The sequence below is a fragment of the Ictalurus furcatus genome, chromosome 14 (genome assembly GCF_023375685.1).
Source record: "Ictalurus furcatus strain D&B chromosome 14, Billie_1.0, whole genome shotgun sequence".
NCBI lineage: Eukaryota > Metazoa > Chordata > Actinopteri > Siluriformes > Ictaluridae > Ictalurus > Ictalurus furcatus.
The window spans coordinates 25,308,494-25,332,095 of record NC_071268.1 but is presented as its reverse complement, the minus strand read 5'-3'; the positions used below and the strand labels follow the sequence as shown (position 1 = coordinate 25,332,095).

Genomic DNA, 23,602 nt, shown 5'->3' with positions numbered 1-23,602 from the left:
CTTTCTATTCGACGTCTGAAGAGGATGCCGATCCAATCACGTGAGAGGTTTGCCGATGGTTACCAAGGCAACTAGTCGAGTGTCCCGTTCTGCAGTCGAGTCTTCTCGTCAGGGGATTCACCCAAAATCTGCCATTAGACTCTGATTATTCTAATGAGGCTCCGTTACCGAGCAGAAAACGGCGAACCACAGCGACAGGCTTCCGGTCCTGCCTCAGCGTCACTGCTCTTCCACAGAGCTGAGGGATTTGTACACTCATTCAGAGTAGCCTCTCCGTTCATGCAGCGTGCGTGTGTGCGCGTGTGTGTGTGTGTGTGTGTGTGTGTGTGTGTGTGTGTGTGTGTGCATGCACCTGTTGTGTTTCTTTTTTTGAGTGTTTCATTTAACATGTGCACTACAGTACAGTATAGTCTCTCTCTCTCTCTCTCTCTCTCTCTCTCTCTCTCTCTCTCTCTCTCTCACACACCCACATACACACACATATACATACACACACACACACACACACTCCCTCTATCAGTCTATCTTTTTCTCTCTCTGTTTTTCTTTCCTCTCTTGATCTGTCGGTCTCACTCTCTTTTGATCCGCCTCTGTTCTCCCACTCTCTCCCTCTTTTCCTTCTTCTTTTGATTTGTCTCTTTCTCTCTTCCTCTATTCATCTGTCTCTCTCTCTTTGTTTGTCTCGCTTGATCTGTCTCTCTCACTCTTGTTCTCTGCCTTACTCTCTTGATCTGTCTCTCTCTCTCTCGATCTGTCTTTCTTATCTTCTTCTCCCCCTACCCTCTTCTTCTCTTCCTCTCTTGATTTCTCTCTCTCTCTCTAGGTTATCTCTATCTATTTATCTATCTACCTGCCTCTTTCTCTTCCTCTATTGATCTGTCTATCTGTCTCTTGCTCTTTTTCTGCCTCTTTTGATCTTTCTTTCTCTCATTTTCTCTCTTTTGATCTGTCTACCTCTCTCCCGCCCTCTCTTCCTCTGTTAATCTGTCTGTCTCTCTGCATGCCTCTCTCTCTCCTGATCTCTTTCTCGTCCTCTCGTGATCTCTCTCCATCTCACTCTCCCTCTCTTGAGCTGTCTGTCTCTCCATCTCTCTCTCTCTCTCTCTCCCTTCATTTATTTAACTCTGTCTCTCTCTTCATCTATCTAACTCTTTCTCTATTGATCCCTCTCTCTCACTCGCTCTCTCTCTCTGTGCGGCTCGGAGTATTAAAGCGATTATGCCTATTGTCTCTGCAGAACTGATAAGGTATTAAAGACCTCTGTGATCAGATTGAAATTAATTCTAAGCTTATTCAAATTCAGTTATCCTGCCGTGAGGAACACAGTTTCCTTTTTTTCGCCCGTTCTGTCTGTCATTCTCTTTTCTTTTCTTTCTTTCCACTTGATCTGTAACCTTCACACACAAACAGGGTTTTATCTCGTGATCCGTCAGTAAAACTGCCTTTAAGCTCAGTCAGAGGGCCGTTGCCCTCAAGGCCGCCGTTCTCAAGTGCTATTAAACGCTGAACTCGTCACCTCGTCTTCGAAACCGGCTGCACGAGCCGCAGACGTGCTGCAGCGTTTGAGTGGGCCGTCACTCACTGATGCGAACTTCACTTTTCTCCGGTCGTGACGGTCGACAGTAGCATGAAGCATCGTATCTAGAGATTAGGCATGATGTCATGTAATGACATATCATTTTAATATTCATATATCTGTAAGCGTTAATGAGCGGATATTCGGTTAATTGCTAGGAGATGAGACAACGTGAGTTAATCACTTATCATTTCTCTACTGCAAGCTTTTCTCTGCTCCACTTTAATTCGCTCAGAGGCGGCACATCTGGTCAGGTGCTTGACAGATGTAATATTGAGGAATAACGAAGAGAAACATTAAATGCACAGCAGAAACGTTACCGTATGTCTGTCCTGCCGAATGTCAGGTCAGTGTTTCAGTCCTTAGCCCTGCTATTATAATAATAATAAGAAGAAGAAGAAGAAGAAGAAGAAGAAGACTTTCAAGACTCTCAAGGACATCTTACAGACATAATCAAGTTTACAATAAAAGGACACAAAAGATAAATATAATCATAAATAAAAATGAGCATTATGATAGGAATAAATACCAACATAAATATAAGTTATTTGTAGTAAGCTAGTTTAAAAAGTGTTTTGAGGAGGGACTTAATTACTTAATTATTATCCGGCGGTAAAGAGTTCCAGAGTCGTGGAGCAGCGCTGCTAAATGATCTGAACCCCATAGAAGTCAGACGCACCGAAGGTAACACGAGAGATAGATAGAGAGAGAGAGAGAGAGAGAGAGCGCAGTGTACACGCTGACGTCGGGTAACATACAAACTTTGTGAAAGTTCTAAATGCCACAGAGTTCAGGAGTGAAACATGTGGAAATTGGATTCGGTATAGATAATCATTTACCGAAGTCATTAGGGTTAGGGTGAGGGTTCTCACCCCCCCCCCCCCAGTCAGCTCTCCTCTACCATACAACAGAGTGAAAGCTAACACGTGCTTCCTCCGAGACACGTGAAGCCGGCTCCGTCATTGGACAGCATCACACGATCCGAGGAAAGCGTTATATGTGCTCTTTCGCATACCTGAGCGCACACACGCACGTGATTGGCTAGCGTCACTGTGTGAACGCAGACCAGTTTAGCTCTCGAAACTCCAGGCCACAGACGTCGATCTCTCGGAGAACGCTTTTCCGTCGCGCCGCTCGGGAGCTCTGTAGTTTTCATGACTTGTAAAAGAGTTCCACTAAACGTGATCGGAAATGTATTTTCTCTTTTATCTCGAGAGCTTCATATGTGCCCGCCCACTCCCGCCTGCACCCGCTCTCAATACTTTTTATCCCAACTAGGCTGGTGGTGTGCTCTGCGTTTTATAAAGTATTATTTTCTTTTTCATGTTTTTTTTTTTCTTCTCCCCCCCCCCGACGTCACGAGGACGCAGGGTAAAATGAATACCAAATAAAGGTTTCAGTGTTCAAATAGCCACGCACACGCCTGGTTTATATATCACCAACAGAGCCAGTGAATGAAAACGGATTTATATACAACCACAATAGAGCAGGAGTTTTCCATTTAAATTTGTAAAGGTTCGGCTACGTCGAATTCCTTTCTTACACAGGTCTGGGTAAGGAACTAGCATGAATGATGACAGCAATTACCTTTTAATGCTTAATAATTATGTCTATAAATAAGACTCATCAATTTGAAATGATTACGTTGTGTTTCATACTGGTTTTTCATGTTGGCTCTTTGGACTAGTGCCACGGACTCGGAACAGACGAGACATCTGTTTGATTCGGAGTGCAGAATAAATGCGTGCTACTCTATCCAAACGTCATTAAACATGTTTTTCTCGTTGACTCTTTTTTCAGACTCGAGTAGTCTGTGAAAGCTCCTCCCTGAGCTGCCTTCATATGAGCGATTTATAGAAAATCACGTGAGGGTCTGCTACAAAAGCCGTAACGGTTCATGACGCTGAATTACAGCCAGAGTGTTGAATACGATGAAATACTTTCCTGGGTGCGCATCTGGACTGAGCCCCACGATAGCATGAGCAACGCAGCAGCTAGCTCGATGATTATCCGCATAGGGGGATCCCGGGTGATTTCTAACTAGCACTGTATCTCTAATTTCCTAAGAAATAAATACAGTCGTTTTCCTTCTTTCTAAAGACTGTGGAATTACATCCCGCTCTATGGACTGCTGGGTCTGACAGGGTTAAGAAATCGAGAACGTTTTCTCGATGCGTTGCGCGTATGCACACTTAATATCCGATTTACAATTGCTTGTTTACTTGACGCGAGTGAGGCATAATCCATTACGAGTCTAGTTGAGGGTTATGTGCATTGAAATCATATTGGCTCTAATGGCTGGGTATGAATGCTGCTGCCTTTTCCCAAGCCTTTGTAATATATAATTCATAATTCATACCATCTATTCATACTGATCATATGACATACTTTTAAAGCTTCAATCAGGACATTGTTAAGGTCTTTTCTTATCCATGTGGTTCCGCTTATCCATTGTAACTCTTTTCTTCAACACTGAAACTAAAAAAATACGTATTTAACCATTTAAATATGTGTTAAACCATCTCATGGAACATCCTTTCATTTTTTTTTTTTCCCTTAAGGTTTCTTTGGGGAAAATGCCTGAATTTTGTTTGTAATTGAGTAATAGGATTGAGCTACGTGGGGCTTTTTTGTTTGTTTGTTTGTTTGTTTTTACATAGAATTAGCAAATGTAGAAAACGTGGTTAACTAGAGTCCATGCTAAAGATACGAGGACATTAAGGACATTTTGTTTCCACTCTTATCAGTCAATATAATTGAAAATAAAGGGGGAAAAAAACAATGAGAGAACTTACCTTTCTTGTTCTCACGATCTACAGGAAATTCAGATGAGGCAACTTCCATGTGACTCACGTAACAAGGTGGCGAGGACGTTCTGATTAAAATGTATATGTTTCATAATCTATAAGGGACAACTCGTGGAAAAGGATGTTTCAAGCATGAGATGTTAAATTATTTTGCACATTAATTCACAAAAATAATAAGATTTAAATATATATATACACACACACATTTTAACGATCATATTTCAGTGTGGCCTGGGGCAAAATACTGAAGTTTTTGAAGTTATTTATCTGAAACATGCACACAGGTTCCCGTGTTTTGAAATGTCTTTTATCTTTGTATACATATGTGTAAATGTACTGGGACACAAATGTCATCGCAATACAGCAATTTAGTGAACCGTGTAACATTCAGTTAACATTCCGTGTGGATGATCTGTATTTCCTTGCCTCTTTTTGTTAGTTGCTCTTTTTGTTTCAAACTCACTCTCTCAAACTTCAAGGGCAGAAAATACAGAAATCTCATTAAGTTGTGAAAATCATAGCCTGTAAACTCGTTAGCAAAAGTTTGGTGTCTGAATTCGGTTAAAAAAAAAAACAAACAAAAAAAAAAAACACATATCTGCCATAGCAAAAAAAATAAATAAAAAAAGGAACACTAATTAACCTTTAGCGCTCTTCCATCCCTGTGCGCTGTTGGAGACGCCACCACTGTACAAGCTGTTCCAACATTTAGCATTGATTTTTCCAAATTTCTAAATCAGCCCTGCATTTTTAAAAAAATTTCCCCCCTCCCCAGCTTCTTTGGTCTAAGTGTGATCGTCGTAATTAGCAATACAAGCTTGTCCAAACAAACTGGTGTGTAACGGTTCATCAGTGACAGCAGCGGTCAGTTTTGCATAGACTGCCTCACTTATGGGCTGGATGGGTTGCCATGGTAATGGCATGGTTCTGACAGCTACAGTAAAGTGTCTGGGCCAAATGGACATTTGAACTGCTATAATTCATACACACAAGTCTCGAGTAGCACTCTTGGTTGTCTTTTAGTCAGTTTAGTGTTAAAAAAAAATACATTGCAGCAGAGATGTGTGTGGTTATAAAAATTTCTATCCATTTATAAATAAGAAGTAAAAAAAATATGAAGAACACTGATTGATCGTAACCAGTGAGCGATTGCAGGACCGTTACTTGTAGTGTGTGTGTGTGTGTGTGTGCGCGCGCGTGTGTGTGCGCGTGTGTGTGTGTGTGTGTGTGTGTTTATGTAGGTCTGACTCAATTAATTATCTTTTCTTTTTTTAATGAATATGCAGACACATTTTTTGTGTGTCTGTCTTTAAGGAGTGCGTAGTGTGAGTTGGGGACAGAAGACGACTCATGCATGTTTCATTACGATGGGCTCATCACCTCGGTGATGCCAGCCCGTACCCCCGTCACTCACTAACCGGAACGTATCATTAGTCTCTCTCTCTCTCTCTCTCTCGCGCACACACACACACACACACACACACTCACACGTACGGACCCGTCTGCGCTCCGCTGGGCGGCTGTGAGTGTGTTTCTAATTAGCACCTGAGAGAGAGGCGGAGTCATTAATATGCAGCGCAGAGGTCACACTGCTCTGCCGTTGCCATAACGACAGCATGGATATGAAGTCAGGCTTCATATTTTAACATATTAATACTCTGAAAGAGAGCAGCAGTTTATTTAATTTAGAGAAGAGCATGTACATGAACCCTATCAGGATCAGGACGGTACAATTCACCCCGACTTTTGCCATCATGGCAGCAGCGCACTGAGTACAGAGACTGAGGTATCGATTTAGACCTGCTGTACTGCAGAGATAGATAGATAGATAGATAGATAGATAGATAGGAAAAAAACACACATCGATCCATCAATCAGGTTGTGCGACAATATTAAAAAAAAAAAAATGTTTGATGGATTTTTGCTTTTGGTGCAGTGTAGACGCATAGATGCCCTGAAGAGTAACATGCATTTACATTAACACCATCTTAAGACACATCTGGTACTTCGGAAGATTGCTCAATGAGGCTTGAATAGCTGGAGGCCAGAAAATCAATGTTCATGTGGTAGTCAGGAAGAATTTAGACGTGCAGTTGTTAAGGGGGAAAAGGCTTGAAGGGTTTCTGAGGGGTGAAGATGGAGGAAGATTCACGGAATTTCAGACCGAATTTGAGTCAGACATGGTCGTTTTGATTTGTCAGTCTTTGCCCTGTTTTCCATTTTTAAATTGTTGTCCAAACTACTGTGTGAGAATACATTTGAATTAAGCCCACACAGAACAGATGAAGATCCTAATGACGGTGGTTCCAAATGACACTTTTTTGATATGCCATTTGACCTCGTGTATTGACCAGCCTTTAAACAAATTTGTGGTGATTGTGGATTGGGCTTATATTATTGAGATCCCTTTTTTTAAAATATAATTGTGGAAAAAAAAAATGAGTATGGGTGTTGGGAAATGCTGTGTCAGAAATGCAACCTTTATTCTGTCATTATTCTGAGTTTCTGATCTGTTCAATTCGGACAATACTGTTCGGACATGAAATATATACGTAAATTCAGTTTGCATAAGATTTACCTACGTAAAGCAGAAAAGAACAGGCTTCATTTGTTGTCCAGTGTAGAGTTTAAATACCATGGTTCCTCTGTTAGGGCTTTTTCAGGGCCGCACAAAAAAAGCTCTGTCATTGTAAAGACAGACCGATGATGTGATTTGTGATGTGGCATTTAAGGTTGGGTTTAGCTTGTAAAAATTCCTGGTGTTCATCAACCTCAGACCCTAATGGAAAAGTCGCATGCCATGATTTGTTTGTGTCTAAAATCAGTTTTTAGATTTAGATCTAAATATATAGATTTTTTTTCTCTTTCTCTGGTTCTTTTGTTTCAGCGCTGTCTTTCTTTTCATTCATTCGTTCTTTCTTTCTTTCTTCCCTTTACTGTCTATCTGATGTTGTTAATACATCTTGTATTCTGGGAGATGTGTTGGCTTGCTCTGTGGAATGCCTGAACTTGTGGACCCCTCCAGCAAACCCATAGACCTCTCTTGCTCTGGGCTGCCATTCCTGTTTTGTTCACTGGTTTATCTGTTCACCCAACAGAAATAGTTAAGAAACTAACTTGGATTCAGTCTGAAACCATATTGTATTGATAGCAAAGCGTCCTACTTAACAAATGCATAAACGGAAATCTATACCATGTGCTGCTGGTTGTGAGTATTTATCTTGATAAGCATGTTTAGCTTATCAATATTTAGTTAATGTAATAGTGTTACATTAAATTGAATTGTTGTTTCCCAACGTATCAGCCTCTACAAGTAATTGAGCAATATTTGGCAACCTGTAGAAAGAAGGTATTTTAGTCTTTTAATAGTTTATTGTAATTTTCTAACCATGCTTTCATTGTCTGTGCACAGGTAAGTTGTTGGTGATGACGTCATATGAAGCTCTGCACTGGAGCTGATGTTTCCGATCAGCGGGGGACTCCGGAGCCAAGGCTGGGCGACTCCGGAGCGGACTGAGGAACTGCAGAGACCCGCTCCTGTATCGGGAATCCACTCTGATCACCTCGATCCCTTCCTCCCTACCTTTGCAACCCCTGCAAACTCCTCTGTCAGGCTTGCCCCTGAACCATATCAGTGCAGTTACCATGTCCAGCCGAAGGAAGTCCTTCACTCCATGCATGGTCTCTGTTAGTGATGTGGAAATGGGTGGCCCTATGGAAATGGATATATTGGATGACGAATTGGTAGAGGACAGACCATCCTCTCAGCAGCCTTCATTAGATGTGTATCAAGAATCTAGGCAGTGTGTGGCTATGGGGGATGAGGAGGGTTATGTGGAAGGGACAGGAGAGAAGATGGAAGAGAAGTCCTCCATCCCACAGAAACAACAGAGTAGGGGCTACCAGTGTAAGTACTGCTCCTTCTCTACCCAGAATCTCAGCGACTTCAAAGAACATGTGTACTCCACGCACCCCAACGTCATTCTGAACCCTCTGTACCTGTGTGCTGTCTGCAACTTCAGCACCAAGAAGTTTGACTCCCTCACAGAACACAATGAAACAGAGCATCCAGGTGAGAGCAATTTCAAGTTCAAGCGGCTCAAACTTGACAATCAGACCGTCCTAGAGCAAACCATTGAGAATGAGGATGACTCAAACTCTCCAGAATCTAAGCTTATGCAAGATGATGATGATGATGATGCCTTTGAATTTTTACCCTCATGCCCATCAACCATGCAGAATGTTGAAAATATAATCTTTAATAATAGAAATGAGGTAGAGAGTAATTTAGATCATCTGCTGTTAAAGGATCAGATCACTGCAGTGAATGTAAACGGAACAATCATCATCCCTGAGCCCATGATGCTAGAGGGGCTCTCCCATGTTATGCCTCTTCTGCAGCGTCCCCCAAACCTGAGCTCCATTCCAACAATTGCTGTTCCTCTGAACACAAGCAAGTACAATCCATTACTGGACACCAACACTACACTCATTACATCCTTCAACAAATTCCCCTATCCAACTCATGCAGAACTCTCCTGGCTCACTGCTGCTTCCAAGCACCCTGAAGAGCAGATCAAGGTGTGGTTTACCACCCAGCGGCTCAAACAGGGCATCACCTGGTCACCAGAAGAAGTGGAAGAAGCCCGTAAGAAGATGTTCAATGGCTGCATGCCTCCTGCTCACCACACATTCACCGTTTTGCCTACGCCTGTGAGCGAACCAGTTGCCACCAGCCAGTCTGTTGCACCAGCAGTGTCCTGCCATGTTACTGGACAGTCGACTCTGTCACCTGCTACCACTGCAAATGGAACTTCTGCTGCCTGTGCGACTGTCACTGTGACAACAGTTACTAATATGCATAATCTCAAGCGCCCTTTGGGACTATCAGCGGTGGCCCAGGATGTAAAGCGCCCCATGATTCCCACAGATGAACACAAAGAAAAGTTACGTATGGCACCTCCACCGGTCCCACCCCTAGAGAGACTATCCATGGCTCCTCCTCCTGTACCCCCAGACAGTAAGAGATCCATGCTTCCACCTTTGATTACAACAGATATGAAACGACCTGTTGTTGTCCCTTATGCTTTGCACAAGGGGAAAATGCCAATGGTATTTCCGCTGGCACCCCCTAAAGATAAGGTACCCATGGCCCCCCCTCCCCTGTTACCCAGAGATAGAGTATCTATGGTTCCCCTAGTCTCAACTGATCTAAAGAGGTCGACAGTTCCCCAGCAAATCAGAAATCAAGCTCCTGCCTTTTCTGTAATTTATAAAGACAAACTGTCACCTTTACCTACTGATATAAGCTTACCCTTGGTGCCCCCATTGGTGACTTCTCAAGTGAAGAGACCACCAATCATTCAGACTGCACGGGCCCCACCTGTTGCCCCAAACTTGATCCCCACTTTCTCTCTGGAGAGTAAACCACTAGAGCTGTCAGTGGAGCAAAAGCCCACAAGCTCAGAGAGTCGACCCACAGAGAGTCAGAATGGTAATAATAGAGTCCCCTGTGGGGATGGTAAAAAATGGTTTTCTGATCAGAGTGCACTGGCCCATAATGGTTTACGGCACTTAAATAATAATTTTGCTCCAAAGGAGCGTCCAAAAACAGTCCCAACCCAGTTCCCTCTCCTGGAAAGACTGAAGGGGAAAACTGCTGAGCAGCTAAAAGTTTTAGAAGAGAGTTTTCAGAGGAATAGTTTCCCATCACACAATGAGGTTGACCACATTGCAATCACCACAAGACTCTCCAGAGAGGAGATTGACAGCTGGTTCTCAGAAAGAAGAGCCCTTCGAGACAACTTAGAAAAAGCCCTCCTAAATTCCATGGGATCCAAGAGGACTGACATTGCAGAGAGAAGATCACTTTCACAGCACCAGCATGCTTTGCTTAATGGAGTTTACAAACAAAGTGGGCTACCCATATGCCCTCTCCCTCCTATCATTGCCCCCACCTCATCATCTGTGCCTATGGATAGGAAGTCCCTCAACCTTCTTAAAGATGTCTTTGTCCAAACACGGTGGCCTTCACCTGAAGAATATAGTTATCTGGAGGCACAGACAGGTTTGGCTCGTACCGACATTGTCAGATGGTTTAAAGACAGCCGTCTGGCTCTGCGCAGTGGAACTGTCGAGTGGAAAGAGCTATTCCACAAGCTAAGTGGCAGCGAGTCGAACGGCCGGCTGATCTCAGATCAGCCCTTGAATGTCATTCTGCCAAGTCAGGAACGGAAGACGCCTACAGCGGAGTGCACCAAACTAAGCAGCCAAGAGATCAAAGAGTGGTTCAACAACTCACTCGGCCAGCGTGGGTCCGAAGTGGGGAGGAACGGAGGTCAGAATGGAGGCAGCGGGGAGAAGTGTGGAGGGTGGGTGGAAGAGGCAGTGGGGACTAAGATGGCATCGCGAGAGCTGGTCTCAGACACGGATTAGGGCACAAGAACGAGATGGGCAGAAGAAGAGGGTAAGTTTGATCAAATTTTCTTATGCTTTTCTGGTCTGTTGATTATTGAGACAGAGGGGACACAATAGACCGCTCCTCATCAAAGGATTTGGCTGTTGCCATGGAGATTTGGAATAGAGGACTGGAACCCAGGTTGGGCTCTTTGATGTTGTTCCCTTAAGAAAAACAAAGCTGTGCAGCAGGGAATTGAGACATACTGAGATGTTGCTATGCAAATAATGCAGACTTGATGGTTAACTACAGTATACTATCGGAGAGATAGAGGAGTTATCACAGTAAAGAAGAAACAAATATCTTTTTTTCTAGCTTGAACTAGTTTCTTTGTTCATAAAAAGTATTTTCATTAGAAAGTTTGCATTTGGCTTACAGGTGGCATATTGATTTTTCTTTGGTTGCCAGATGTTTTGTCACAGAATTGCAATTTTTCCAGCTCATGGGCAACCTGGACCCTGTTACTTTATACCGTCACTATTATATTATTTCAAATATAATATCCCATAATTTTCTACTGTCTCTTAGAACACATTGTTCACATTATGCTACATTGTCTGTGTTAGTTCAAAGGTTGATATAAAACAACTTGGTTTCTTACTATTTAAATAAATGGATACTGTTGGTATCCTCAAACAATATGCAGGTGATCAGACTAAAAGGTTTCTAAAAGTAATAGGAAGCTTGAATTGTTAAATTTGGATGTTTTGATGTTCCGCTTAAAAAATTGGAGAGCATGACTTGGCCAAATTTTTTTTATTTTTTTTTTAAAGATTTGCTTAAAGGCACAGCTCTTGTTATTCTGATGTTATTGACATTTCTTTCTTTTTAAAAAAAAAAAAAAAAAAGAAAAGAAAAGCTATTTTTTAAAATAATTTTGAACATAAATATAGATTAAAAAAAAAAAAAAAGCCCTTAGGAGCTGAGATGTCAAACTCGGCAGAATAGTTGGTGGCAGTGTAACTTCCAACTCTTTTGATGATCCAATTACTTGTTAATGTGGCAGAGTATCTAAAATCTCCCAAGCAGCTTGAGTTCGTTCATACAGGTAGCACACGAGTCAGCATGAAATTCCTTTTGGGGTTCATCAGCAGTCTGGTGTAGTCAGTAACTCAGACTGTCAGAGTGCTAATGATGGCTTTGTTCCAATTCTCCACAGGTAGGAACTGCTGCCGCTGTCATTTTGCACAGTAATGGATGAAAAGAAAAGAAGAAGAACAAGAGAGGTCTACTCTGAGATGTATTTTTGGAACCAATGATTTTTTTCTTGCCCTTTTCCACTGCACCAGCTAGCAAACGGCACCAGACGGGAGCAGAAGGATCCTGGTCACAGCGCAGAGTCCTGATCTGCAGCGGTGATTCTGAAACACGACTTGGTGCTTCATGTGGTTTGAAGCAGTGAGGGACAGGATGAATGCATGGAGGAGATCAAGACCATCGAGTGCCAAAGCTGGATTTGCTGCATAACTACACTTTAAAGAAAAAGGTTCTTGTAAATATTTTTTTTTCTTTCTGTACTGCTACAGATTTGTACAATTTTGCCAGAAACTTTTTGTTACATTTTATAATGGGAGCGAGGGGCTCCCAGATTTTGCTCTAGCTGGTCTTTTCAGTGGACATGTCCTACATTTTATTTTTTTTTATTTTTTTGGGTTTTTTTTTTTTTTTTTTGTAACAACACCATGCACCACTACAGGCATTGGCAATATATCAAACGGACGTTCATTACAGTTTGTCTTTGGAGGGACTTCTTCAAATCAGTGCATTTACTGACTGTTTCAAGGTGCTGTTAAACTTTCTGGATATTACATGCCGTCGCTTTTGCTATATTTACAGTTCTTACAGCGTGATATTTTGCAAACAACAGTTTAAAAAAAAAAAAGGAAAAAAAAAAAAAAGAAGGAAAAATCACTTTGCTGTTAAACACCAATGGACAAATCTGCAAATCTGTTTTGTCCTGTACAGGAATAAAACACTCTCAATCGCCAGCGTTTATATGCGATAGTTCAATTCCAACTGTAGAAACAATTAACCCGGTACCAGATACACGTTCCATATTTACTGCTTCTGTAATGTCAGCGTCACATATATTAGAAATACTGTACTTATACCAAGGTCCTGCTTACTACTCTCCAAAAGACAGATGTTGTCTGCTGTAATCCAATAAAACACAGCCTACCTAAAAAGTTTGGTTTGCAGAAGTTGTACCTCTTTGAACCGAATGCTCTGTATTCAATAAGACATCCTCAAGGTTCTTAAGAACAGTTTCCTAACTCCTGAGACAACCGATCTTAAATCCTCGATCCGTTTTTAAGGACATCACACGCTAGGTGAGGTGTATTGGGAGTTAGGAAACCATGGAACTGTACAGAGCTGTGGGTTCCCAGGACTGGAGGAGGATTGAGAAACCCTTGATCTAATTTTGTTGATTAATTGTGTTTTGCATCATCCGGACCAGGGGTCATCAACTGGTGGACCTCAATCTGGATGTGAACCCAGACAAGTATTTCAGTGGACCGAATCAAGTACTGCAGCAGAGCTGATAAAGATTTAAAAACTACCTGCAGTTCAGTGATTCTGGTTTTCTAAGCATGAACCATCACCGGTTTCTGTAGCAGATCCTCTCTTGTGGTTTATCCAATAACTTACATTTATGTGAATTATTTAGCTGACGACAGCTCATCGGACCAGAGACTAGCTACAGGGCTAGAGACTTTAGCTCAGGAAGGCAGAGTTTTCATAGACTTGTGGAGATTTCTCCATCATATTTACCTTCCGTGGTCTGATTAAGGAACTGTTCAATTGTTTAAGTTAACTTCAATTAATTAACTTAAGTTTAAGTTAATACTGTTAAGTTCACAATGAAAACAGAATGTTTAAAAAGGACCGGAAAAAAAAAAAAAAAGAACGTACGTGTTTATTTTCTCCACATGAAATTTAAGATGCAAGTCTCTCATGGCGCTTGTGTCTCTCATGACACAACCACTTTAAATGATCTCATTTATAGCCATAAGCATAAAAGGTTAGTCAGGTTAGCTGCTTACAGAGACCATTTTGTAAGCGAGGGATTTTTACGTAGCTGAACCTTTTATCAGTTTTACATACACCTGCCGATAAGGTTCGGTTTTGAGGTTTCTTGCGATTTTAAGTGCGTCTTAAAATTAGCGCACGAATGACATTTACGGTATAATAATGCGGTGTTTCTGATCTGCACTCTGGCTTGTTTCTGGTCTGCATGGGTGACTGTGTGGATTGTGTAACCTCCAGAGACACTGCTGGCACTGGATGAGCTTTTTCTTATCCACTCTGAGCCTTCACTTTCAACTGTTACATTATATATGTATTACAGATTATCGTTTTTAATTCTTTTTAAAAACAAATTAACAACAAATCATCCCTCACTCTTGTCAGCAGGTGTTGACGTCATGAGAAAACTTGTTTATAGCTATGGTTGTGACATGCCTCCTGAGTATTTCACTGGAAACTGGAGAAAAAAAATCATAATAATTAAAAGACAAGAGTGCTTGGCAGACATTAAGCTTGGCACAAGAGTAAAAATTGATTTTGAATGTCAAATTCCTGTAGAGTTCTCGACTTGGCCTAAAAAAAAAAAGCAGCCCTTGAATATCCTAGTGGTACAAGAGGGGTTATAGGGCCAGAATACAGAAATCAAACAGTGAGAGGAAAAATTTTTGCAGATTTACGGTGTGGTACAGAGAGTAACAGTGCAGTCGGTGCCAGAATCCCGGCTTATCCAGCGTGCATTGCTTAATGCTTTATGGAAGAGTCAGTCCCTGTTTCGCAGTGCTCGCTCTCTGCATGCTGGAAGGATTTTTTTTTGGGAAGCACTCCACAATCTTCTTTATCAGAATGATCAGAGAACTCAATGAAACAATAGCTCAGTGTCCTCCATCTGCTTTGGTGTGTGTGTGTGTGTGTGTGTGTGTGTGTGTGTGTGTGTGTGTGTGTGTGTGTGCATGCACATGCACACACACACACACACACACACGAGAGCAAGAGAAAGAATTCCTGCCCCCACACAGACCTTCACACAGATTAATCCACTACAGTTTCTTACTCAAAACACGCTCAAAAGACATCGGTATCCGTCTCTTGTCTGTAAATGTGATCCTAATTAAAGTGTTATTGAATTCATACGTACTGTTCTCTTTCGCCCAAGGTCCCAAATAATGGTCAGATGCGCTGCTTTTAAAAGAGCATCTGAATGAAGGATAAAGTTTTATAACGTGCCCGTTTTGGCACTGTGCCTGTTACTAAGCTGATGTTGGACTGATGAAGGCCTGCCTTTAGAGAACACGTTTAGGCAGGAAGTCCAATCAAACTACTTTTCTTATCTACCTACCGGAGGAACACTGTATCACTGAATTTCAAATAACTTGACTCTTTGGAATTTGGATCGTCATGGGCTAATTACATCTGCATTCATCTCATTTATACAACTCAGCAGTTGAGCCTTGGTAAACGAGACCTTTTAATCTGTAGTCATGTTGGACGCACGTGAATCGAAGAGGGCTTCGACTGAACGTGCATGGTGATGACGTCACATGACGCGTCTCGGCCCGCATCGGCAGTCGTTTTGAAACGTTTACCTTGCGTTCGTTTCAGAATTCGCGAAATCCTAGAGGGACTGGTTTATTAACAGTCGTAAATATTTATTTAAATGTTAAATCAACATCACCTTACAGAAACTTTCACCATATCGATGATTATACATTTTCCTTTATTTTTAAAAAAATAACAACAGGTTTTAATCAGATTATTATTAATATCCGACCATACAATTCCCTGTGAATGAGCCGTTGGTACAGAAACAATAAAAGTATTAGTACAAAGTATTAGTATTAGTATCTAAAGTATTAGAACAAACAACTGTAAGAGCTGCTGTTATAGAAAACTAATCACCACCTTCTGAGGGATCAGAATTGAGAATGCAACAGAGATGTGGTGTAAAACATAGCAACACATCTAGTGTTAATCGTATGTATAGAATATATTTAGCAAACATTTTTAAAATTTACACGATTCGTTGAGAATGTCGTGTCTCGTAACGTAGAGAAAAACACGCCCAGTCTCATTAATACCTAGCCTGTGAGACGTTTTCAAACGTCCAGTTCTTAATGCTGGGAATCGCTCAGCTTCTTCTGTGATTTATTTTCCTTTTTACGCTTGTGGATTTCAGGTATCTTCAATTCAGTGCCTTTTTTATTTTATTTATTTAATTTTTTTTTTCCTGTGGCACACAACTGGCTTTGATTCCTACCATCTTGAAGCCAGCAACTCGGTTTGGATCCAGCGCAGTCTTGCATGATGCACTAAGCACGCTTCACGTGTTAAGAAAAAAACAGTCATATAAACTTGGATGCACACAAAAGAAAAGAAATATGTTCAGCTATTTTTCTGCATCCTGTGCACCGAGAGTTCCGGTTTCAGAAATTCCAGGAAAGTGGTCTAATTGGACAAAGTAAACGCGAGGAAAGCAGACCCTCCTGCTGCCCTCGTCCAAATGGCTCCGATTACAGTTTGATGGTGGAGCAAATCTAGGAAGCATTTGCATCTGGAAGTCGAGGCTACTGAATAGCAGATGTTGTCGAATGTTTAAGGGGTTTCACATAGTGATCAGAGGCAGAAGGAGAGCGAAGCTGATGTCCTTCTCCACCAGTGAGAGCATGATATGACATGACATGCCAATTCCAGTGTAATAAAAGGTGAGTATCTTTATGATAGAATGCCTCAGGACCTCAGGCACTCAATATTTTTTCTTCATATCAGCTCACATAACGGAAATTACTTGCTATGGCACGTATAGATGGAAGGGCTAAAATTTGATGGTCTCATAAATTGCATAATAAGAATGACATGGAGAAAACTATTACACACACACACACACACTTAAAGGCAGACAGGCAGCTGCATTCATGATTTCTAGTGTTCCAAATGCCCTACTGGTTTCATGCCACGTTTCCTCTGAATACCAAAGACAGTAAACAGAACAGTTGTTGGTTAACAACATTAGGGTTTTTGCAGTGTGATAATTAATGTGCTAAGGAGCAGTGTTGTAGGCATAAGACTTTCCCTCTCGTGTATCTCACTCTGTGATTATGTGAATAACATTTCAGTTTGTGTTCGTTCAATACAGTAGCAGGGTTACATCATTTATTTGAACATAATACTTAATGTAATATAGTACAGTATATCGTTAAAAACGGCAAAGGTCTCAAATAAAGTAAGATAACGTGGAGATGAATATGTTATGCCCTGAAACAGCACATGTGAACTCAAATAAACATCATGTGAATAATGTGTGATAAATAAAACCCCATGTCCAACATGTGGAAAACAAACAAATCATGTGGGAAATAAATAAATAAATAAAATCACATGGAAATAATTATTATATATATATATATATATCAATCGCTTGGAAATAAATGAATCATTTAAAAATCATGAACATCAATGAATCGTGAAAAATAAATCATGAAAATACTGTAAGTGAATTATGTGTAAAAGAAAATCACGGAAGTAAACAAATCGTGAATATAAATGAATTGTGCAAAAATCATGTTGAACTAAATGGATCACATAAAAAAAAAGTGTGAAAATAAATGAATTGTGTAAAAAAAAAAATTTACATGTGAAAGAAGTTTGTGCTTTTCCTCTGTAAGGGTGCTTTCTATAGACATTTTGTCTTAGTCAACTCTGACCACGTAAGCTAAAAATACAGGCAGTATTTAACAGTGTAGTGTTTTAGGATTTTCACAATCCTCATCACAGAACCTCTCAAACCCTGCTAGATGGTTTCTAAAAATATTCACCGGATTTACAAAAGATTTGGTCATGCTGATTTTTTTTGATACTCAAACACATATGTTGATAAATCATGCCCTTAGAATGATCAGATTGTCCTGTTCATTCTTAACTTACATGATCTTATAATACTGAGATCACGAAGTGCCAATCAGACATAAATTACCAAGTGTGTTGTGGCACTCTGTGAACTGATTTTAGTTCACAGAGCTAAAAACTACAATCCATCCATCTTCTATACCGCTTAATCCTTTTCAGGGTCACGGGGAAACCTGGAGCCTATCCCAGGGGGCATCGGGCACAAGGCGGAGTACACCCTGGACAGGGTGCCAATCCATCGCAGGGCACACAATCACATACACATTCACACACTACAGACACTTTGGACACACCAATCAGCCTACCATGCATGTGTTTGGACTGGCGGAGGAAACCGGAGTACCCGGAGGAAACCCCCGCAGCACGGAGAGAACATGCGAACTCCGCACACACAGGGCCACGGTGGGAATCGAACCCCCAACTCTGGAGGTGTGAGGCGAACGTACTAACCTAAAAAAAAAAAACTACAATATAACAACTAAACGGTGGAAGAGCACCTCCTAAGCGCAGCATGTGCTAAATCTTCCAGTAATGCAGCTCAGCCACTGCAGAGCGTCAGCCACAATAGACACACAATATCTCTTCTTCCTTTAATAGAGTGCCATTACATTTGTCCTAATGAAATGACTATTTGTTATTTGCGTTAATTATCTTGGTAATAGTTGCCATTTATACAATTTGAAACTGATCAATCGAGATGAGTCTCCTTTTTATATATATATATATATATATATATATATATATATATATATATATATATATATACACACACACAAACTCAGGAGCTCTTGCAGGATATTTTCCAAATGAACTGATTTTATAGTGACTGATAGCACCGTATAAATCCAACCTTTCCAACTCTACCCTTAACCATAACCGAACTCATCGTTGATTTAACTAGTTCAGATATCTCCTTCTTTTTAACGTTTCAGGGATACGAATGGAACATGGACCTCGGCCGACCATTTTGCACTTGTACATTTGCATGGTTTGTGTCCCTCTGAGGTTATTCAAAGCAGAACAGCGTGGTTTTGCATGTGCTGTATTTGTCTACACCTTTCTTAAATTATTTTATGCTAGAGGTCAGGGGTGGGAAAAATGCAGAGGAATGATACTTAATAAAAGTACAGGTGTGTCAAAAGCTTACTCAATTGAAAGTGGAAGTATCCAGGCAAAAAAAAAAAAAAAAAAAAAAACATACTCAAGTCAAAGTAAAAGAGTTGCTACTTTTAAATGTACTTAAGTATTAAAAAGCAAATGTTTTTAATTGATGAAATTAAGTTTCATGTGAAAAGTAACTTTAATTATTTATCTGTTAAATGAATTTTGTTTTAAATCAGCTATACTATTTTGCCTGAAAACATCATTCAATCTCTGTACGTTTGCTGCTCATATACATGACTAATGCTATGTAGTGTAATAAGGAATCAATCAGAAGTAAAATATCCCGTAAATAATCAGTATTTGCCATGAGCTAGAACTTGACCCATTTCATTAGCTGCTGGCTTGCTGGGTGAATATAAGCCAGTTTATGTTGGCAAATAAGCAAAACTTACATCAAGATGCTTTTTCAAATTAGACAGAGTTCATGATATCTAGCATATTACTTAGCATATTACTCCAGCATATTACTCCAGCATATTACTGAGGTAAACATTTCAACACGGCGGTCCAGTGGACTATCCATATTCAGATGCACACAGATAGATAAGAATTAACCACACTGTGCAGAGAAGGTCACAGCAGATGATGATGATATAGCCTGATCCTTGATTGTTTTCCTATACTGTTGAACTTGATTGGATGCTAAACTGAGCCTACTGGATTCATTTGTAGTACATAATGTAAGAAATTACTGAAATTACAGACTGCCTCTCAGCAGTTTCCACTCTGAAATGTGTTAGAATAAGCTTGTTCCTCAAAAAGGCAGAATTATCAAAGGGACAATTCACTTCAGACTCAGCAGTATGTGTATAATACCACGTAAAGTGGCATTCACACAGTTATAGCATAGGAGCGGCAGTGGGACATCAAGAACCATCCTCGAACAAAGAGTTACGTGGCCGTAATTATCATTCAGAAAGACATCTGTCGGGATAATCCTATCACCTCACCGTTTGGGGGTCACACCTGTAACTACGTCGGAACTGTGAGAACGGAAAGCGATCACATCAAATGCGATCCTTAATTTACATTTTGAGTGAAACTTCATTTACATTACATACAGAAAACCTGGTGTGAAACACAGTATAAAATATCTGTGCTGATATTGTTCGGGGTTCACTTTGACGCCGATGAACCCGAAGTGCTTCATGTACTGTACTTTGTCACTGCCACGCTGTAATAAAGTTATTCTTCTTTGAGACCTTCGATATCCTATAATTTTTTTCTTACAGCAGTCATTGATAGATGAGAGAAGAAGAGACCTTCGAGATTTGTACCGAGTCCCTTGAAGGTCTACACAAAATGTAAGGAATAAATTCATTAATTTCATTAATACAAATTCATTATTACTCAAGTTTAAATATGCCGAAATAGTACTTAAGTATAGTAATGTAATACAGTTACTCAAGTATTTTCCAGCGCTGCCAGAGGTTGTCCTGGCCTGATGTTCAGACATACTATAGGAAAAATTATGCGTATCTATCAACCATTGACATGAAAGAGGAACTAGACAGTGTTTAAAGTTAGGCAGTAGCACATCTTCTGTAAGACTCTGGAGAAACCTCAGGAGAAAATCTTGATTCAGTGGTCTTCAGTGGTAATTACAAACTGGAGTGATGACAACAGACTACTTAGTAATTGATCACTAGGTAAATATAGAAGATGCTGAGTGTAAAAATATGGAGTGTACAAAACATCAGCCATTGTACTTCTACATATGGGAAGCTGAGGTGATCAGGATCCTGGAGATGTACGCCCAATGTACTATATGGATGTCTGCGCTTCCTGGACGACTCATGGTTCTGGATGAACAAGATGCCTGTGGGGGTTGTGACCTCACTTCCTGTATGCCCCATCAAACCTTACCATTGTGGAGCCTGAAAGCTGGGACTGATATCTGGGAAAACTGCGACTGTGAGGAGGAAATGAATTTGACTTGGTATTATACAAAAAGGTAAATTATTGATCAAAGCAATAATGTGGCATCATTTATGACAAATACGTCATATCTAATATCTAATATAATGTGTTTTTCCTTGTTATTTACTGTCACCATATTCAATTAATATTTCACCATATTTTTGTCTATCTGTGTGTGTTTTTTTTTCTTTTTTTTTCCACTGAGTCAGAGTCACTTGATGTTGATCAACTAACAGAGGTACATGGACAGAGATATTTGTCATATTTTATTGCTGAACTCCTATGCTGGTGCATAAAATAAAGAAATAAAACATGAATGGAGACTAGTATAAGTAACTTTCGATTAAAAGATATTATGTGTTTTAAGAATTCTGTAAGAATTATTTTTGCTCTTTCACTTTGATAATAAACATTTACAGTAGTTTCAGTAAATAGAATAGAAATAGAAAAAGAAATACACTTCATTATTACCTATGATCATTCTCAGCAAGTTTGCATAATAATAATAATAACAATAATAATAATAATAATAATAATAATAATAATAATAATAATAAATATTGCTACAAGCAGCAATACTGGGGTCAAGCCAATTATCGGCACCATCAGCAGCAAAAGAAGCTTTGTGACATGTTTTTGGTTAGAGTCTGATGAACAGTGTATGAGGAGTTAGAACATTTTACCTTTTAATCATAAAATAACCATTTATTTTTAAAATAACGAAAAATAGCTACTTCTTAGAAATTTTGTCCAGTATGTGGTGGTGTTCTGAAACTGCTCAGGTAGCATCTGGGCATGATGGCTATCATGCAGAAAAGCGTTCAAGAGTTATATGCCAAAAAGATGTTTTTGCTATCTCCTGACCAGTAGAGGGCAGTGTGCCAAAACTCTGCAGTCACCCTCAAGACGTAATGGTAATGACACGTACCAAGTTTTGTCACAATCCCTCAAAATGCTGTGGAGATACAGCCTCAAGTTCAATTTTGTGTATTCTTCAAATTCGTTGAAGTGCCATTCGAAAATGGTGTGGTTTATCAAAATTCTGTGAATAAATTTTCGTCGTGAATGCACCTAGATGATGCAGGCCAATTTTCGTGCAAATAGGACAAACGATCTAAGAGGAGTTAGAAAAAGTATGTTTTCTAAACATTTAAAAATGGCAGACAGGAAGTTTGCTTGACCACGACATAACTGGTATTATTGCTCTCGGCAATCTATCAAGGTCAGTCTCATAACAGTAGGCAAAAGCAGTCAATCGCTGCTAGCATTTTTAGTAATATCATTATAATTTTTGACCACAAGGGGCACTGTCCCAAAACTTTTTGTGTCCCTTCAGAACATCGTGCCAGAGACACATAACGAGATTCGTAATGATACGCCAAGTTGTTCGTAAAATACAGCATCCAAAATGACCGACATAGGAATTTTTCATACTGGAAAATTGTGTCATATGGTGCAATCAAATCGTCTTGAGCCAAGGAATCAAAGGGGAAAAAAAGGATTTTGTTTATACGACGCACGGTTCAAAAGTTATTAACATAAACACGAGTGCAATTTTGGACAGTCGTGGCACTAGAGGGATTGGGTTAGAGAGTCCAAATTTGCTGTTATAACAGATTAGACTGTCCTCTGTCTGTGTGCCAAATTTCATAACCTTCCCACAAGCAGTTCTATGGGCTACCAAGAAAGAAGTAGAAGAAGAAAACAAACGAAAACAATAGGGATCTTCACTCCTTCGGGACTTGACCCCTAATAATAATAATAATAATAATAATAATAATAATAATAATGCACAAAATAATAATGAAAAATAAATTCTGCTCATGCTCTGCTCAAGTTGAATCGACATGCTTCAAGAGATTTGAACTTTCAGGAGGTGCTGCATTTGGGAGCTACAGCCCATGTAGTAGCTTTGCATTAGGTGACAATATTTTCACACCCTGGATAAAAACACACAATGAACACTAGCTGGATTTTTTTTTATTTTATTTTTAAACTTGTCATCTTATTTACAAAAAAACAACAACACAACAACAGAAAAACGATGGCCTCCAGGAGCTTCATGGTTGTAAAACCTGACACACATGCAAATTTCACCTCAGTCAGATCCAACCTTGTACCTAGACGAGGTTTATTAATCAGTCAATCCTCTGAGTACACTTAAGAGTCCTATATTTATTGTTTCATAATATCAGAATAAGAAACACTATATATTCAGGTTCTTCTCTTGCTTATTGCTTTCAAGATCTTTTCACTTATCTTTTTTTTTTTTTTTTTTTTTTTTGCAGTGTAGATGGCTAGAGATATGGTTATTTCTTCCAGTGAATGAACATGGCAGTTTCACGTTGGACATTTTATTTCACCCAAACTCATACAGATACTCATACAGCTAAAGTCATGTATTGTTTGGGGTATTGTAGAAATAAGAAGCAAACAAGAGCAGTGCTATTATAGGCAAATGTAATGTAAGGTAATTTGCCTAAAAGCAAATACCCTGCGCCTCATGTCCCTGCATCAGCCGTTTCTCAGTCATGTGCGTAGCTGTAACGAATGTAATAGATCAGTAAGCGAGCGTGTGTAGAAAAAAAAAGAAAAAAAAACCTGCCTACTAAAGGGTTCTTTTTCTTCTCACTGTGGTGCCTTTTACTAAAGTCACACAGCTGCAATGGCTACACACAGTATTAGAGTAGAGATTAATACAGCATTCTCATCAGAAAAAATCGGTTCAGGTCTTCCTGTGAATTAAACGTA

The 23,602-nt window shown here is 40.0% G+C and overlaps 1 protein-coding gene across 2 annotated transcripts in view; it reads left to right on the top strand.

Annotated features, from left to right (window-relative positions):
* Positions 1–15,843, top strand: part of LOC128617886 (zinc fingers and homeoboxes protein 2-like) — a 49,225-nt gene extending 33,382 nt beyond the window's left edge. For both annotated transcript variants that reach the window (XM_053641099.1, XM_053641098.1), the window contains 2 exons: positions 7,796–10,849; positions 12,000–15,843. In XM_053641099.1, the coding sequence (XP_053497074.1) occupies positions 8,029–10,818 (2,790 nt within the window). In that variant the 5' untranslated portion in view covers positions 7,796–8,028 and the 3' untranslated portion in view covers positions 10,819–10,849; positions 12,000–15,843. The remainder of the gene's footprint in view (positions 1–7,795; positions 10,850–11,999) is intronic.
* The last annotated feature ends 7,759 nt before the right edge of the window (positions 15,844–23,602 follow it).